The sequence below is a fragment of the Prunus avium genome, chromosome 6, assembly GCF_965620075.1.
Source record: "Prunus avium chromosome 6, drPruAviu1.hap1.1, whole genome shotgun sequence".
NCBI lineage: Eukaryota > Viridiplantae > Streptophyta > Magnoliopsida > Rosales > Rosaceae > Prunus > Prunus avium.
This window is the reverse complement of record NC_142289.1, coordinates 9342184-9361193: the sequence shown is the minus strand read 5'-3', so window position 1 is coordinate 9361193 and position 19010 is coordinate 9342184. Positions and strand designations below refer to the sequence as shown.

Here is a 19010-nt window from a genome sequence, read left to right as displayed (position 1 = left end):
TGTAATATTCTATAATTTCTCCTCCTCATGACCTTATGCTAGTTGGATTAAGCATCTTTCTTTTTGATGTAGCTAAGAAGGTTCATGCTAAAGCATGCATCTTGAATGTAGACTATATGTAGTGTGTTGAAAGAGACCTTGATTTGGGGCTGTCAAATTGCCAATTTGCTTCCTTTGTCTAGCTATTGATGCCCTGCAAACTTTCTCCAAATTTATGAGTTTATGCTATAATTTGAATATTAATTAATTAGAGGATAAATAAAAATAAAAACGTGGTCCATGTAAGAAACACCCGAATAAAGATAGAAAGTGGGTTTGGAGGCTGCTAAAATAGACAGACGTAAAATAGAACGTAGAATGCACGTTAAGGTTTCTGTGGGCTGTGGGTTGCTATACCAGAATAGTGGTGCTGGACCAGCCACTTGCCAGAGATCTTTCATAGTTGAAACCAAAACATGATAGTAGGTTTGTAGGTTTGTTACCAGAAAACAAAAGGATTTTTTTTTTTTTTTTTTGGTTTTGTCAAAGTTGTTTTTTCAGGTTAATAAATGATATATTAGCAACAGAATCTTATCTTTATAATGACATGGGAATGGTCAATTACCATGATGGATCATGCTGAATGTATTTTGCTGACTAGACTAATGAGAAAGTGGACCTAATTTTGAGATGAATACCAACTAAATTGCTGTACAATAAAACCAACGGAAATAATTGCTCTATTTTATGGAGCTAATATAAGGCATTGATCTCGTCTATGTACGCGTGAATAATTGATAATTATTTATTATAATCGTAGATCTGTACAGAGAGTGTGAACCGCTGACTTATAATTTATAAATGAATACCAAGTTGGTGTTTGGCCTGGAAGTATTAAACAACGTTGGAGTAATCTCTCTTCTCATTTTCTAATTGAAGTTTTCTGGATCATGGCCTTGGAAAAAAATAAAGGGAAAAAAGTAGCGTTTTGGACGGTCCAAGAGAATATTATAGTTGATATGATTAGGGATATCATTCATGCACGTAACTTAATTATTATGTTATATTAATGATAATGTTTCTCATTCAAGGTGTCTATTATTAGTTGCCATGTTGTTGTCTGACCTAGGACAGGTTTGTTTACTCTGGTTTTGACAAAGTCTTACTTGATTTCCCCAAAATTACTAGTTACTTGCACAATTTATTTATAAAAAGTTGAGAAACTAACAAAAATAGTTAGGTAAAGCTGAAGCAAAAAGCAGTTAATAAGATGAACACAATTTGTGGGAATTTCATGCAACTGAAGGAGAAAAACTAAAAAACCATGAGATGTGGTGTGGTGGTAGCTCACCTCATTCCTTAATCATGAGGTTGGGGGTTCGATCCCCGCCCATGGGAATAGAGCGCATTTTGTGGCCAGCCGTTTACCTCCATTGGGAGAGCTCCCGCGGCGAAAGAGATAAGTCACTACTGTCGGCGGTGGATATCCTTGGGTCTCACCTAAAAAAAAGGAGAAAAACTAAAAAGAAAAAGTGAGGAAAGGATGAGGAGGAAATTCACACACCAAAGGTCTGGGTCAATCCAACTAACACCCTATTGGTCATTAGAATTATCTACTACTCGTTTTTTTTTTCATTAAAAGAAGAAATAGAGAGAAAGAAACTATGAGTAGAGTACCCACAAAGAAACCAACATCTTATCTTATATATCTTGTCTGTTTTTAAAACTGCATCTTATATTTATTTGTCTTTGAAATTAAAACCAATAAATTAGGAAGAGAGGAACTGATGGCTTGAATTTGATAGATGGTGGCACTTGGGGCCGCTACTAGCAGCCACGAGAAACCCTTCACATAACAACACACAACAATAAATTGCCCACTTTTCTCAAGTCAAGATGTGGGCCGGTCTTCTATCTTATAATTCAACTACGTCTATTTTGGCTTCTGAGAGGACTTAGGCCACGTGACAAATTCAAAGGTGAGATGGTCTAAGTGGAAAGTTCATTTAATTTCGTTTAGAAAAAAGTTTAGTATTGCCACCCGAATGATTGTTATGTTCTACTTACTCCATTAACTTTTAATTTGATTTTGAGTTCCCATGTTTTCAAATTCGTAAATAATTATTTTTAAAATAGCTTGCGTGAATTTCATATGAGTGTGAACATTAGAATGTTTCGAAGATTCAAGACTAAATTGAAACTCTAGAAGGCAATATAAAACATGGAAAATCATTCAAAGGGGACATACGAAATTTTCCCTCTCTTTAAAATATTTAGGAGAATTTTTTATTACATTGAATGAAATGAATGACATTTTGTTGTTGTTGAAGAAAATGACATTTTAAGAGTTTATAATAATAGTACACCAATCGTTAAAATGACACTCATTCAATCATGGTCGGTTTTAAAATGACTCATTTGCCACCCCTCAACAAAAAAGAAAACAATGATAGTCATAGTTACAATCAAATGGGCCCAAATCTCCTTTAGTCTTTCCCATAGATTGAGTTTTCTAAATTCGATCCAAAAATTAAAAGGTTGAGTTTCTAAATGCTTTCTAAAGAATAAAATGGGCTCATCTGTTCCCAAGCCTTAGTCTCTCTCAAAATCCAGAAGGCCAGCCCATATAAATTCCAATGTGTTTAGGAGTGTGACCCTCCTGGGCATGACCAATGTCCACACGAATATATCACGGCATACTAACATGAATAATAAACGAGTCGGGTTAATGTCAAATACGAGTAACTCCATTTTAATGGAATTGTAAGTATTTAGGAGTGAGTGAACAATTATTTATAAATAATGTATAAGTAAGAGGTGTAGTTTGGAAATAAAGGAAACTTAGTGCTAAATTTTCCATTCACTTGACACATGAATCAATCCAAATACGACATGATTATAAACGATCATGATTCACTAATTTTACGCACAAAGAGAAAATGACCCGATACGTAGACGACTCGTTAGAGCATCTCCACCCACAAGGGCTAAGTCTAGGGCAAGGGCAAGCAAGGGCTGACACTATTCACGTGAATAGTGTCAGCCTTGCCATTTATGGTTCCACCCATGAGGGCTAAGTCTAAGGCAAGTCTAAGGCAATTACTATTCAATTAAATTTATTTTTTATTTTTTATACTTAAATCATTAATTTTGATAAGCTTTTTTGATAAGATTTTCAATTCCCAAGTGTTAATATTTATCGTAAAATCCTCACTTAAAAATCAAGATAACATTTTCAAATAAAATTTTGAAATTTTTAGTTAATAAAATTTTGGAAAGTGAATAATATTGGTAGGTAATATTGGTAGGTATGTATAGAAAAAATTTCAAGAATTTTTTGATATATTTTTCAATTTTTTTTAGCCAAAAATTGGACAACCGTTGGATTGTGCAAGATTTTTTGATTGGAGGCTCCAGGAGAAGCCACATGGCTTGTAACCATTGGGCAATGTGGGCTGGTGGGTCCAACAGTTAAAAAAAATTGAAAATCAGCTGCTGACGTCAGCAGCCCGAGGGCAACAGCCCAGTCAAGATCTACCCTTGGGCTTGCCAGGGCTGGTGGGACCCATGGCTTGCCCGGGCTGCAGGTGCTGCGCTGGAGTGCGAAACTGGGCTTCGGGGGGCCTTTTGCCCGGGTTAATGCCTAGCGCTGGAAGTGCTCTTAACATAAAGTATCACCCATAGAGGCTTTGTTGGAGCTCTAGAATGGGCCTGGACCATTACTGCCAAAGGAGAAGGGGCCCCACATGAAATCCAAAACTCTCCAATTGAGCAACAAACACATGACCATAAAAAAAAGTAGTTGTGGCTGGGTAGAACATTCATGATGACCTGTGGTGGTGGAAAATTTAGGGAAGCAGACAGAGCTGGGGTTGGAATTAAATTATTTGTCTACACCTATATATCATATATGGGTTAAAAAGAAAAAGCAAAATAGGTGCTCCTACCACTAGAAGCTAGGGCAGTACGATTATGTGACGTTTTGTGTTATAATTATGTGTATAGATATTTCGGGACTGATAAGGTATTGGTGGGGTTCCTTCCCCCACTGCAATGCAAGTCAGAGATGTTGAATTATTAGTGTACTATTTTTTATTTTATATGTATTCAGGCTATGAAAAGGAAGTTTGTGAAAAATCAAGGTGATGACATGGAACACACGGACATAGCTAAAAGCCAAAGTCTTGAGGTTGGAAGATTTTCAAGGCATGGTATGATGGGTGTGGCCAAAGGTCAGCTTCAAGAAACAACATGTAAAATGCCAACTATCTGGGGCCTTTTTCTTTTGCTTCTTGAGATGAAATTCCACACCACTGCCCTCCCTGCATTATTGCTTCATTTCCTATTGGGGTATGTTTACTTAAACCGGGAAATTCTAAAAATAGGATAATTAACTAATTAGAATTGTTCAACTACTCCTCTAATCGACCCAATTCATGGTTTTATGGTATACGGGATACTAACGTGGATACCGCATAACTTTTAATTCGTGTTCATTTTCATAGCGAGGAAAAGATTTACTTTGGTTGGCATGACAAGCAATCCCATATGGTTGTACGGTCCAATCACAGCAGGCACTGCATCTAAGCCACTGTAGTCAGCAACTTAGCAACTCCACAAATGCCTAAAAGTGGAAGGTGTTGCTATGAGCTACTATGTGGGAGAGAAAACGCCACGTTTACAACCACTAACTCCCAAATCACGCATTTGCTTTCCGAAACAATAATTTAACATTACTTAGATCGAAGATTCCACCATAGATCATCATTAGCATTAAATAATTTTATAACCCCCGACTGTTTGTTTTTGGTTCCCCGGAAAATGGAAAGGAAAAATTATTACTCTTTAGTTTATTGTTGGCTTGGCACTTTAGTTTTTATAATTAAGCCCGTGATAATGAACCGAACCAATAATTTGCATTGACAGAAGGTCGTGACCCTAATTAATCTTCTCAAAAGATGATAAAATAATTAAAATGAAAACCAGGACATGCCCACGTCTCAAGAAGAATCTTAATTAATTTATGTATTAGTCACCTTTCTGATTAAAATTTGCAAGGAAAAAAGTAGACCAAAAATTTATCAACAAGTGCTACTTTCTTGTACAATATTAACTTTTAGTTTTTGTCAACACCGTCTAATCCAGTGAAAATAGGTCTTAATTTGTAAATAAGAGATCTCAAATTTGAACCCTCATGACACCTTCGTTATGCGTGTATGTGAGAAACTCCACTCCCCGGTACTTTAAAAAAACAGGCTTTTAATCTTTATGGAAAAAGTTGGCTTGAGTAGAAGAAAGAAATGAAGGAAATAAAGTAAAAGGAGAAAAGATAGATGATCATTTAGCTATCTTTTTGCCGTTGTTGTATCTTATAATTGTTTAGAAAAATAACTTTTTGTGTGTGTGTGTTTTTCTTTGGCATCTTAAGTCAAACACGCATGCATTACATAATTTGTCTTCACTGTTTTTACATAATCCACTTGCACTTTGAAATCTTGCACTATTATTACTTATCGTTTTATTGGTTGAAAGAAGACGCCTAATAAGTCAAAAGAATATTAGCAATTTATGGATCCAATTAACCTCACATCCTTCTGTGATTAAGACATGCTAGCGAGAGCGACACAAAACAAAAAATAAATCAGTAAGCAGCGAAAATATACCAATATTTTTGTGATTCGCTGACAAGTATAAGAATAAAATATTCCACTTTACAAATTAGGAAAACCGGACACTCATCCTAATTACTCAATGGCTGAGAATACCCCACGACCTTAGGTGCAACTGATGGTGGCATTTTTCATACAAATTACTAGATTATTTTGTACACGCTGTTAAGGATTATTGGGTATATTTTTGCTCACTATTTTAACCCAAGGTGTATCTTCATTATTCTTCTTAACACTTGACACGTGCTCCTTAGTATAACCATAGTTAACTCTTTACTTTGTATTTATGCAACCATGGTTATGTCAATAGACACGTGTCAAATGTTAAGAATGGTGGTGAGAATACACCTTATGTTAAAGTGGTGAGCAAAAATACTCCCCAACGGCGAAACTAACTTTCATTTCTTGAGAAGACCAACAATTACGAAAATTCATAAATTTTACATTACTGATTGAGTTTGGGAGGACCACAGTCACTTCGGGTTGACGTGTAGCTCCGCCCTACCAGAGGATATCGATGTAGAGCATCAATTGTTTATAGTTACAACTTACAAGTATAGGGGAGATTTGAGAACATTGCACCCAAAGTCGTAGTAATGTCTTTTCACATATTTTGGTAGATCCCATAAATGTTTGGTTCATCTTTCATAATGTAGGTTCGTACGTACGCATTCAAAACACACATGCGGTTCATTTAGCCATGCTGCATGCACATATGATAATGCATCCTTCACTCAAGGAGGCCCGGCCCTATAATATTGTGTTCTTCTTGTTATAATTCCTATATAAATCTTTTTCATTTGTAAAATCTTCTTCAATTCGTTACAATTTGATGAATTTTACCTTCATATTTGACATATAAAACACATTTTATAGCTTTAATTGCCATGAGAATACTAAATCAGAAATGAGGATCTTTCCTTCATCTCATTCTTTCCATGTAAGATTGAACGATAAATCAAAAGTAATAGTGCAGTAATATGATCATGTGGTATAGCTTGTGTTATAATATGGGTGGACAACATATGGTTGATATTCCTCATTTTAGGGAATAGTATCAATAAATATTCACTTATATTATAACACGTGGACAAGTTACACCACATAGCATACTACAATAATATACTATAATTACTCATTTGGGTTAAGATGTAGGAGCGCAAATTTGAATTTCTTAATAAAAGAAATCAAAAGATAAAATTAGAACACTTCCCCCCCCCCCCCCCAAAAAAAAGGTTCAAATTCTCTATGCCAACAATAGGTCAATAATAATTTCATTTAAATAGCACTGACCATTAATAACTTTTTCTGTGGTTAAATGTCCGTACATCCATGCATGATGATGATGCGCAACTCAATTTTGAACCTGATCGCAATCTATTTGTTTAGCCAAAAACCCTGATTACAACTTACTAGTTTTGTTTTTAAAAAACTAATTTTTCTCGTACGGAGAGAACTTAAAAACTGGAAGTGGCATGGATCATAGATGGTGGTGTTGGTTGAGGATCCAGTGGACACCGACATGGCATGGCAGCCATTAGATTCCTTCGCTGAGTCAAGTCTTGAAATCTTGAGACACACTCTAAAGTCTGGGACCCTTTCCTTCCCTCATCGCTCGCAACCATCTGTATTTTACCCTTAGAAAAAAAATTAAATAAAAAGAAAATCGAATAATGCTAAAGAGATATCATAATTAGTCACCTATACTAAAAATCCGTAAATCAAAGCTCTTTTTTATTGGATTAGATCTCGTTGACAAACGATGATATATGAACGCTAAAAAAATAATAATGTCAGGGATATCATGTTTTTGTATTGTATAATGTGGTGAGTTTACAATCACGTTAATCAATTATTTCATTTTCTTGGATGTTGGTTATATGCATTACTTAACACATTATGTGACATCGTAATATGAAATGTAGTTTCCTTAGCATTATTTTTTAAATAAAAAATATAGGCATTTTCACCTTCTTATGTTGTTATTTCTCTTGACCTGCAAATTAAAGTCTACACATGTGGAGTAAATATTGTATAATACTAGAATATAGTCACACGATATAATCAACCCTAAATCCTACGTGATCGTATTTAATTATTATACAATAATTCTTTGCATTCGCGATACATTGCTTTTTTTGGGTAGAATATTGTTATTTGTTTGTAAAAGAGAATGACTCTGTCACATTCGGAACTATACAAGTCTTATTTATTTAGTAACATAAGTTTGAAAAATATTACCCTCCTCTTTGAATTGAATTGAAATTATATTTTGTGTGAATAGTTTCCAAATTGTGAGTATGAATGAATCAAGTGGGCGTGGGACCAAAGAACAGCGCAAAGAAGTGGCTCAGGCTTTTTCAGCAAACCCAATGGACCCACCGCCCCATACGACTGCACCTCCTCTCCCCGGCAACGCGTGCTTCCGTGTCCACCCACCACCTACTTCTCTCTCTCTCCCTCTCTCTCTCTCTCTCATATAAATAATAAATAAAATAAAGTAAATAAGACATCACGAGATCATAAAGAAAAGTATAAAATACCTGGAGGAGATCACGAAACTCCACACAAACCACGACTTTTTTTTAAATATATTTTATTTTATAAAATCGACAATGGGGTATAGAGATTTTCTCACATACACTGTCAATGTGACTTGTGAGTTCAAATCTAACACTATTGGTCTGCAACTGCGAGTCAATATCCTTTTCAATTGGACTAGACTCCGTTGGCACCCAAACCACGACTTTGAAACACTGGCACTCGTTTTTCATATTTTTTTTCTTCCTATAATTACATAATAATAATATTATTTTGTTTTAACTTAACATGCATGATGCAACCAAATCCATATTCCATCCCTTTGTAATGAATTAATTTCCTAATTTTCATGGCCTTGGATAATTGGATTGGATATTCTCTTCCAATCTGTCTTCTGCATTATTTCAGCAATATATATTGAAGAATATTGAGGAAATGACAAAACCCACTCCACCATCTCTGATTTCTTCTGCCATCAAATTTTCATGCTGTGTGTTTTATAGTCATTGCACATATTCAGTATTTTTGGGTCCACTTATCTGGACGGTTCGATTATTCTTTACACCCCCACTCACATGTTCAACAAACGGCTATAATCAATCATTGTGCTGGGTCTTGGTCTTTGCTTCTTCTATTTTAGGTATATATCCAACATTACTTGTAAACATATCTTTCTTATAATTCATTTTTAGATATCTATCCAGGATTTTATATCATGCAGAATAACTAATCTGGAAGTCATTATTGATTTATAAATGATTTCTTAATTATAGCAATAATCTTATAATGTTTTATTTTATGAATGTACACATATTTGTGGGTATATAATAAGGAATCATATGAGTTGGATGTTATGATGTTAGATAATAGACGAGGACTGCATGCACTTGTGACATGTTTACTTATTTGAAAATTGCTGAAATGGGTATTGAAATTATTTTGATTCCTGATTTTTTATGCATTTATTAACACATACGGAATCAAAGAGTATGTGAGTCCTATTTTACAATATGTATGATTAGGGGTAGTTGAGTCCGTACTTACTCATTATCTTCTCTATTCTTAACTTGTTCAATTCATGACTTCCCTCAGTAAATATGCTAGTGGCATTCATAAAATTTGAATACACAATCTCATGCAATAAAATGGAGATTGAGTGTCACTAAACTAAATGACCATTCGCCATATAATTCTGCCTAATAATTTTTGTTTTTTGTTTTTTTTGTTATAGATCCCAATTCAGTATACTTGCATTTTCAGATTTCGACAACTCAACCCACCCATCATACATTACAATGTAAGCATACATAGAATACATGCAAGATTTCTTAAACTCCACCCTTCTTCAATTAAAATAAAATGGACAAATTATAAGCCAAAAGAATAAAAAAGGATAGAAAATCACAATCAATTAAGCTTCTATATGTGTGTATGTGTCTGATTTGAGATCCTTTGTTCTTGATGGAGTGTTTGAAAGGTACCCAATTATCGTACGGTCGTGATCTAATTGTCGGCGGGCCAGGCCAGGCCATGCCACCACAGTCTTTTCCTTTTCATATTAACATGCCTTGTACTGTTGTACACAAAATTATAGAATTAGTGCATATCTAATCGAGACAACTGTTGCTTGAGATATATAATTCTTGGGTGCATGTGATTCACTGTGTTGTAGGTTTAAGCTGTTATTCTAATCATTGTCTTGAGTTGAGCAATGTACCTTTGTTTTGTGATCCTTAACAGCAATTATATATAATTAATTAAGATAGAATATAAACTGATCAATATCTGTTTATTATACTTCATTTCAATTTAATAATGTTTTGTACTGCTGGACTTGTCTGAGGAGGCATCTCTTTCACAAACCTTGAATCACATTGGCTAAGACACTGGGATTTGTTTGGCATGCCTCAAAACCCAAGTGCAGCAACAACAGCAGCAGCTTTGGTTTCTGTGTGTGTGAAAGAGAGAGATTCTTAAATTCTTCAAAACTATATATATATATTCATGTACTTGCAGTTGTTGTAGTATATACTGATGGGTAATGTGAAGGCAAGCTCATATTCCATCAAACAGAGCTAACTGAATGTATATGTGTGTGTGTGTGTGTGTGGTGAGGAGCTTTTTGCCTTTCTTTTAACAGTGCTTTTATTTTTTCTTTTGGCTTTTGCTTCTTCTTCTTCAAAAGAAAAGTTGTAGTTCATCTCTCTCCTCAGTTCTTGAACCTCTTACTGCAGCCTGCAGGTCAGAAATTCAAACTTGATCATTCTTTTTATGTTTCAATCTTGTGCAAAATCATGCATTTGGGTTTTGAATTTGTTTGGAATGTATAAAACATGTTGAATTTTGGAGGCTGGTTTTGATATATCTGCATCTGCTTGATTTTCAAGAAAGTAATTCAGCTTGCAGCTCATGATCACTTCATTGGTTCTGCACATTTTTAGAATTCTCAGATGTTAAATTTAACATCAATTATGTCAAATAATGCAGTAACATGAAATATACACATAAAAGAGAGGGAATTTATTTTGGACAAATAAGACAAAATGATTCAACAACAGAATTAATTGATCTTTCTTGAAAATTATAAAGAATATCATATTTCAAATGTAAAGAAAACAGAAACCATGTATCACAAAGTGTTGAATAGTACTGTTATTTATGAAAATTAATTACTATTTGCAACTGTATATGACATTGTGGTATCATCATCTGGGAAGTAGGGAATAAATATGAACAGAAAAGAATTTAAATTACCTCTCAAGCCAAAATGGAAAGAAAAAAAAAAATCCAAAGTAGGTAGCTGAGATGCAGGAAAATCAGAAGAACAAAAATATTTACAGAGAATTAGCCACATATAATAGGGTGGTACTGTGATGGTATAAGTGATATGCCCTGTCAAGCCGTAAGATATTTTTGCATAAGAAATTATTATTGTGGTCCAAAATGGCTGAGGGATGGAGAATAGGGAAACAAGCAGACAAATTATACTAAAAGCAGTTGCTGCTATCATCCTTTGAAACTCATCATACCAGTGCTCTCTTTGTTCCTATGCAGAACACAAACCATCATATTTGTAGGGCATTAAAATCCTAGCTCTCTAAATATATTTGCTGCCTTTTTTCTTCATTTGGCAGATATACTAGGTGAGAAGGAGAAGCATTGTCAGATAGGATATGCAAATCAAGCTGCATATCTGATCTGAGCATACAAGTTTTGGAAATAAAAGTGTCAGACTTTCACAATTCAGATATTGGGGTCACGAATCAGCAATTTGCACGAGCTAGCCAAATTTAGCTTCAGTATGGAGAAGCTTCTTAAGCCATATGATAAGGAGTGCATGAGGATGGCTATTTTAAAGCATGAAGAAACATTCAAAGAGCAGGTAATAATTCTAGCCATTGTTTCAGACATATAATTATAGCTGATCAGTTTCTGTAGCATTGTTTTTTTAGACTTGAGTTTGTACTGCAGGTATATGAACTTCATCGTCTGTATCATATCCAGAAGATATTGATGAAGAGTTCCATTGTTAAAAGTAGGCCAAAGGGACAGAAACAAGAGAGTTGGAATTTAAAGAATGAAACCAGCTTCAGTCAGTTGAATTATCATCAGCATGAGGCACAACAGTTTAACCCACAAAGGAAACTAGATTTAGAACAGCCTGCAGCAGCAGCAGAAGAGTACATTGCAGACACAGATGGAGATGATGGGGTGTTAGAGATCATAGATGAGAGTGAGATTGAGTTGACTCTGGGCCCCAGTAGATACAACAACAGCAACAACAACAACACCACCACCAACAGAAGGAAGAGAGGAGAGGCACCACTAACATCAGATTCAGGGCCAAGTTTCTCTTCTTCTTCAACTGGATCAAGCCATGTAAACAGGACAAGTAGTTCCAGGACCCATCAGAGAAAACATGGCCAGGTGCCTGACATGACCTCAGGGTACAGAAATGGAAGTAAAAACAGCAGCCATATTGATCCTGTTGAAGAACAATTGAGACAGGATGAGAGGCTAAAACTGCCTCCATGGCTTTTCCAAGTTTTGAGCTTGAACATGACTTGAAAAAAAAAAAAATCTTCTAGGTTGATATGATAAGATTTTAGACCGCTTCTTATTGACTAATTTGTGATTGATGTTTTGGGTGGGATTCTAATTAGTTGGTTTCTAGTGTGATGATGGGTGGCGTTTTGTATAAAGATCATTTGTCTCCCTTGCTTTATTCTCATTTTTATCTTATTTTAGTCTCCTAAAAGAAATATAATGAAAATCATGATTTGGAGATGTATAGTCACTTGACCAAAGAGACTCAACACAATTAGAAGTCGAACTCCATCATGATTCAAGGACAATTGCTGTTGTGTACCAATAAGTCTGATTGTCCTTTCAGATAAGGGGAATCTTTTCATCTCAATATGCTGTTTACAAACAGCTGCTGCTGACAAAAGAAAATTATCTTGTTGCTAAGATTTTGAACTTTGACAAGAGAAATTTATCTTGTAGTTAAATATCAACTGATAAAAGGAAATTGTCTTGTCAAACCTTATCAATGTTTCCATGAGGAACTCCAACCTTTGTTGAAAGGAAGTAAATTCTCTATAATAATAATAAATAAATAAAGCTGTTCATCTTGCGTGCTTTTCTTTTGGCTAAGATCTTCTGGCTATAACTAATCACATGGAAAAGTTCCCATCAGAAAGGGTTCTTAAGTAGATTTCCATCAGAATGCAGTTATAAGTTATTCATGATGAGATCAAGAAGAGACCAAATGCAGAATTCTCTCTGTTACTGACTTTCCTTTTTGTTGCATTGCATTTGCACCTCAGCATCACTATTGGTAAAATAATGATGTGAAAATCTAAGGAATCTAAAGTCCTATGCTACAGAAGTGATAAAGTCTGACTTCTCTGAGTGCTATTTATTTCATCCTGGAATTTGAACTTTTGAATTATAAGTTCTGATTGACTTGGGGGATTTCAACTTTCATTGTGTTCTGCAGGGAAACCTAGTTGGCATCAAATTAGAAAGTTTTGGAGGAATATTATCTGCAAACAGAGTGATTTAAACAATTTAAACAACATGAACATTCTCAATGATTCATACCTTCCCATTTAAGGCTTCAAGCCACAAACACTCAAAGTAAACAATAATGTCAAACTTTAGATTCTGCTAAGGTCATCAGAGTCCTTCTGTGGAGTCACATATATTGGAAAGTATCTCTTTTGGGTTCCATGATAATTTCCCTCCGACATGATCAACATGCTATACTGCTACTCTGTCCGCTGTAGCTAGTCTTTACTTTTTCAAAGTCTCTTTATCACAAAGGAGTTAATAATTTCAATGCAGACCCCACAAACAGCAATGATCTGGTACTGCACCTCTGGGAGGCCCAGAATCTCTAGTTTTGGTTTGAGGGTAGGCTCTACTTGGATCATCTACCTCTTAACCGTTGGATCAAATTAGTTAGCCGTTGGATTAAATTGGTTAGTTTGATCCAACGGTTAAGAGATAGGGCCTCATCTAAGGACCTTAGATAAGGCCCTCACTACAGAATGACTCCATCATTCATTGCTTAAGACTTCAACCTACTTGCATTAGCTAAAAACAGAAGCAACTCTTGCAATCAAATTGGCTTCTTCTGATCAATAAGACCCTAATCTTAACAGAGGCATATGCATATGACAGATTGTTGATAATTACAAAATCTCTCAGAGGTATTGATAGAGGAGTAATTTCCTGACACATTCATAACCTGGAGACCTCATGTAATGGAAATTAAATTTTATGAACCCTTTTCTCTCTCTTCTCTTTCTCTCTCTCTCTCTCTCTCTCTCTCTCTCTCTCTCTCTCTCTCTACAGTCTCTTCTTGATGATCTAATGGACCATACTAGTTGGAGATTACATCAAACTCATTACTGTGGCTACCAGTTTTGGATGGAGAGAAGCATCAACTAAAAGAAAATTACACTCAGCCATTCCACTCTTTTATACTCAATGCCTTTGAATCATGCAATCTTATTCAACACAATGAAAATATTATTTACATTGACATCATACAAGCAGATCAAAGGTAGAATATAGATTGAAGCTACTAATTTTCTCAAGCCTTGGAAACAAAGCAAACAAAGGCATTAGATTTCCTCATAAAGTATTATAGAGCTCAGTAACAAACCAATGCCTCAAGATATGGAATGCCGCCGATCTTTGGCAGCTCTGGTGCGGCCTTTGGGATTGGAAGGTGTCACTCCATCTGTGCGCACAAATGGAGAAAGTCTCCCTAGTTTTTTCGACACCGAGTTTATAAATGATTTTCGAGGCAGAGGAGGTTTATCAGCAGATGTTGAAGTGTTTCCCATTGGACTGCTCATTGATGTTCTCGTAGTTGATGTTTCAAGTTCTTTCAGTCTCATTTTCATTTTCACCAACTCTATTTTCAGCTCCTCGTTTTGTCTACGTAAGATGGAGAGCTCATCAGGAACTGGGTGGATATCAGTGGAGTACAAGTTCCCTTTGGAAGGAAGAACAGAGGATTCACCACCTATGAGATTCCCATTCATGACGTCTCGAAGGCGTTGCTGCTCATAGTATAGAACTTGGACCACGGTTTGAACAGGAAGGCGATCATTCTGAGCAGCATGAGCACAGGCCTCACGGGAAAGCTTCTGGCAATCCATCATGCTGCAGACTTTCTTTCTCTCCATGTCACTTAGAGCAGGATGAGCCTGTCAAATATAGAAAGTCTAAATAACCATTGCAGATGTATCATTACTGTTAAAAAAATTATACACAAGAATGTGCACCTTTAGGTAGATATCTACGGCTCTATACATCCCATCTTCTGTTGCCCTTGATTGTTCTGGAACAAGTTCAGCAATGCCAATGAACTTTGAGACAGATACATTACGGTCTGTGGCGATTTCAGCAAGGTAGTTCTCCATTAGCTTTCCAACTCGTTCCATGTCGGTCGGTGGAGAGGAAACATACTCATCCTCTGCATTATAGAGCAAACGGCTTCCCTCCGTTTCATACTCAAGGTAATTTGACATGATCCTTTGCACAGTGTCCACATCAAACAAAGTGTCCCCAGTAAAGGAATATGAGGGAATCAAGAGATCATCTAAGACAGCCTGAGCCAATTGCATGCCCATTCTCTTCTCCAAATCTAGCTGGCAAGCAACCGTTGTCTCGAGAGTTTTTGCAGCACGAAGCAGCATAGAAAGAAAGCTGACTGACATTGCATTTTTCTCCTTTGGCAGAAGACTAACTATTGTTTCTAAGACAACCCTCTTCTCGTGCTCTTGTCGTGGCTCGATTTTCTTCCTCCCCTTTCCAAATAGTTCCTATTCCAAAAGAGAATTTACAAGTAAAGATGTGAACTACTAAACTGAAAAATATTGTTTTGTGGAGTGAAATCTCACCAAACCTCGTAGAGATTTCTGTGCATAGAGCATGAGTACTGGTCCCAGAGCATATTGTTTAAACCCTCTTGCCATCATTGCAATCAGAACCCTTTGGAAGATATCAATTCTAAGAACAGTTAAATCTTCAGTCCACCAATCAACAACAGGTTTTGAATGATACACTGCTGAAGAAACTGCACTCTCATTGACATTATCTCCCCTACCAGGCATGCAGAACTGGTTCTCTTTGCAGACTATAAAAGCAATTGCATCGATGCATCGGCTGACCAATTTCACTTTCTCTGCCATTGGGAGAAAGCTCTCTGAAATGCGTAAAACAGAAACTGCACCTGCTAGGCTCTTTAGCGCCACTTCATTCAAGTAGGCATCAGTTCTTCCCACAAGGTTTCCAACTGCATGGTCCTCAGTCATCACAAGATACTCTGCCACGCATCGCAGCGTTGCAATGTTTTCTGTACTTATCTCAAAATTTATTCCATAGCAGAATTTTGCTGCGAGTTCAAATGCTTCGGCTCCGCCGGGAACGTCAGGTAGTTCAATGACAGATAGATCAGCATCACTCGATTCTGATATCAGTTTCCTTATGTATCCACACTTCGAAATTAAAGGAAACTGCAGTTGTGGCAGGTGATGTTAAAATTCAATATCAGTTACTTTTAATTAGTTTATGCCAGATTATTTTTTAGACTCTCCATGCTTGTTTGATTTATCCATACATTAAAAGAACAAAAATTAGTTCTTTATACATATATATTCATTATATGTACCAAATAATTGTTTTTGGTGTTAATGGTCATATAATTTAATACATGAATCAAAAGTACAAAAAAATACCTTATGCAATGAGAAGGAAACTCCTCCAACATGAATATTAACATCACTGGGGATCTCCTGAGAAAAAATCCTGCAAGTTTCAAGTACAGTAATTATTGTTTTTCCCTATATTTAGGAGAAATCAAATCATGGGAACTACAAGAGAGAAATAAGTTATCTTATTAGCAAGGACACTTCAAAGTTAAAACCCACAGTAGTAATTAAAAAGGGAAAAGAAAATTCATGAAGCAAACCATTCACTGGTTCTCTTCAAGGCAGAAGAAAGAAGCTCTTTCTTCTTAGAGGTCATGTTGGCAGTGGTGGGTGCAGCAGTACTTTCCCCACGATCGATATCCGCCATGGCAGTGATTGTGAAATGTTTATCATGTTCAGACCTCCATCATATAGTGAACTGAAGCAAATAATAGCAGAGAGAGAGAGAGAGAGAAAGATAGAGATTGATTACTGCAGTGAAGCAACACTGAAGGCTCATGACACTACTGGTACGTACGGTATCTTGAGTACATTTTTGTTTCTTTTGACCCCCATTCAAACTTTCAATATATAAAGAAGCTGAACAAGCTAAGTTAGCTAGGCCCTCATTCTACAATAATGAGAATAGGAAATTGAAGCTCAAGCTTTCAATGTTGCTCTAACAAAACTGCAGTATCCATCTTCAGCCTCACAAGTAATCTTCACATTTGCATGAGTTACCCAAAATGGCCTCCTCTTTTGGGAAGAGAAATAAGAGAATGAAGACAACAAATCAAGGGGTAAAAGTAGAAGAAGGGATCTGAAAATCAATGGCATTTGTGATATTATTGGCAGGAACATGGGTAAAGAAAAGAACACAAAGATGTAGCTTATAGTGTGTGTGTGTGGTGTGGGCATAGGTGAGTTGGATCGAAAGGATGAGATGATTTGCATGTTAAGTGGCGGCTAAAGGTATGATATCCACGTGGGAAAGAAACATTCCCATCCACAAAAAAGGTGCCCATCTTCATTTTACTCCAAAAAATTTTAAATCCATGAGGCTCAACAGTAAGAAGCCTTCCATAGTAGATGAATTTGAGGATTGGTTGCCTAATGTATTGGATTTTGTTGGGTCTTTTTTGCTAAAAACTAGGTGTGTTTTGACATAAAATAAGAATTAGATTGAAACCTCAGACAAAGATTGTTATAGAAGAACAACTCATGGCAATTTGGAGACTTTGACAAAATCATTTTTCTTTTTTCTTTTTACTTTCTAACTCCTTCAATGTAAAGCAGAGCACAAAGTAGAGAGCCTTTACAGTTTGAAGCCTCACTGTCATCAAAACCTGTACTTCCTAAACAAAAACATTTGAGAGAGAGAGAGAGAGAGAGAGACAGCAGCTCTTTATTTTCCCTCCTGGCTACACGGGAAGTGGTAAATTTTACCAGTTCAGCATCTCAGGAAGAACTCTGTCCCCACCATCACCTGCTTGCAAACAATAGAATTGGGAGTTTATGTAGTGGAATTATACAGTTCCACAGAGAGAGAGTGTGTGTGTGGGACTGTCAATAGATTTCCTCTGCAATAAATGATAACTTAAAGAAAACAATAGCACTCGCACACATCAAAGGGCTCCACACAGAATGTGGCTTCACATCATATAAATCAAGGGCCCCTTCACCATGGTGATGGATCATTAGGCAGAAAACTGATCTCAATCTATGAAATAATTTCACGCCCATCATCTCATTGGATTCTGATATCAAATAATGCAGCAAATAAAGTCTTGCTGGCCCCTCAATCAGCCTACCCGGCTGCACCCCTCTTCTGTTTGGCATTCTTCTTAGCTAGCAAGCCCTGCCCTCTAGCTTTCCATGTTTTCTGTTTTTCCTTCGGCCTACCTGGCACAAATAGGTTGAGTGAAAACACATGCCAAAGGGCCAAAGAATTTTGATATACCCTTTGGGCGACATAACAGAATGGCTACCGCAGGACAATGGTGGAGCTATATACAGCAGCTAAAAGCCTAAAATGCCTTAGAAAGATGACAAGATGTGAGACCTACACTAACAGAAGTGTTTGATTTTATTCAAAAAGGTTCTTGAGTGGGAGGCACAAATAAAATGAAGGTCTAATGGAAGAACATAATTTGCACACTCAGCACCTACTGATAGATGTGATCATATGAAATTACTACAAGGGCCATGATCAAACCAATAATGTTTTAGATTTGTACCTTTCAGAACAAAATTTGTCCTCTGGGGATTTTGCTGTTCTGGACCTGTCACTTTATACCAACATGGGTGTCCATATTCACTGGGCTCTTTGAAAAGGCTTACAAGTTTTAGCCACAAAACTGAAGAGGAATTTCTCTATAAAACAAACACCATTAATTCTGAGTAAGACTATATATAACTGTCCGGGGAAGTTTTAGCCACAAAAACAAGAGGGACATTTCTTTAAGAGAAACACTATTAATTCTGGGTAAGATCATATATAAAAGAGACTACCCCATCACATGTGAGGTTGAATATGAAATAAAAAAAGAGAAGAGATTTGACTCAATAATTGATGAACAGAATAAAATGTATCTGCTATCATTAGAAGACA

At 36.2% G+C, this 19010-nt stretch overlaps 2 protein-coding genes across 4 annotated transcripts; one reads left to right on the top strand and one right to left on the bottom strand.

Annotated features, from left to right (window-relative positions):
* Positions 1-9888: 9888 nt before the first annotated feature.
* LOC110753071 (glycosyltransferase-like protein) lies at positions 9889-12480 on the top strand. 3 transcript variants are annotated; one of them, XM_021953880.2, is made up of 3 exons: positions 9889-10430; positions 11324-11571; positions 11661-12480. In XM_021953880.2, the coding sequence occupies exons 2-3, from the start codon at positions 11491-11493 to the stop codon at positions 12255-12257; spliced, it is 678 nt and encodes a 225-aa protein (XP_021809572.2). In that variant the 5' UTR covers positions 9889-10430; positions 11324-11490; the 3' UTR covers positions 12258-12480. The 3 variants fall into 3 exon arrangements, with proteins under 3 accessions (XP_021809572.2, XP_088110062.1, XP_088110061.1); XM_088253936.1 differs by lacking the exon at positions 9889-10430 and having other exon boundaries at positions 10457-11571; positions 11642-12480; XM_088253935.1 differs by lacking the exon at positions 9889-10430 and having other exon boundaries at positions 10460-11571.
* A 1661-nt stretch (positions 12481-14141) lies between these two features.
* Positions 14142-17351, bottom strand: LOC110753069 (Phototropic-responsive NPH3 family protein). The gene is made up of 5 exons (XM_021953877.2): positions 16681-17351; positions 16448-16517; positions 15611-16225; positions 14993-15532; positions 14142-14914 (listed from the first exon to the last, which is right to left on the bottom strand). Exons 1-5 carry the CDS (start codon positions 16785-16787, stop codon positions 14372-14374), a joined length of 1875 nt encoding a protein of 624 aa, XP_021809569.2. The 5' UTR covers positions 16788-17351; the 3' UTR covers positions 14142-14371.
* Between the last annotated feature and the right edge of the window lie 1659 nt (positions 17352-19010).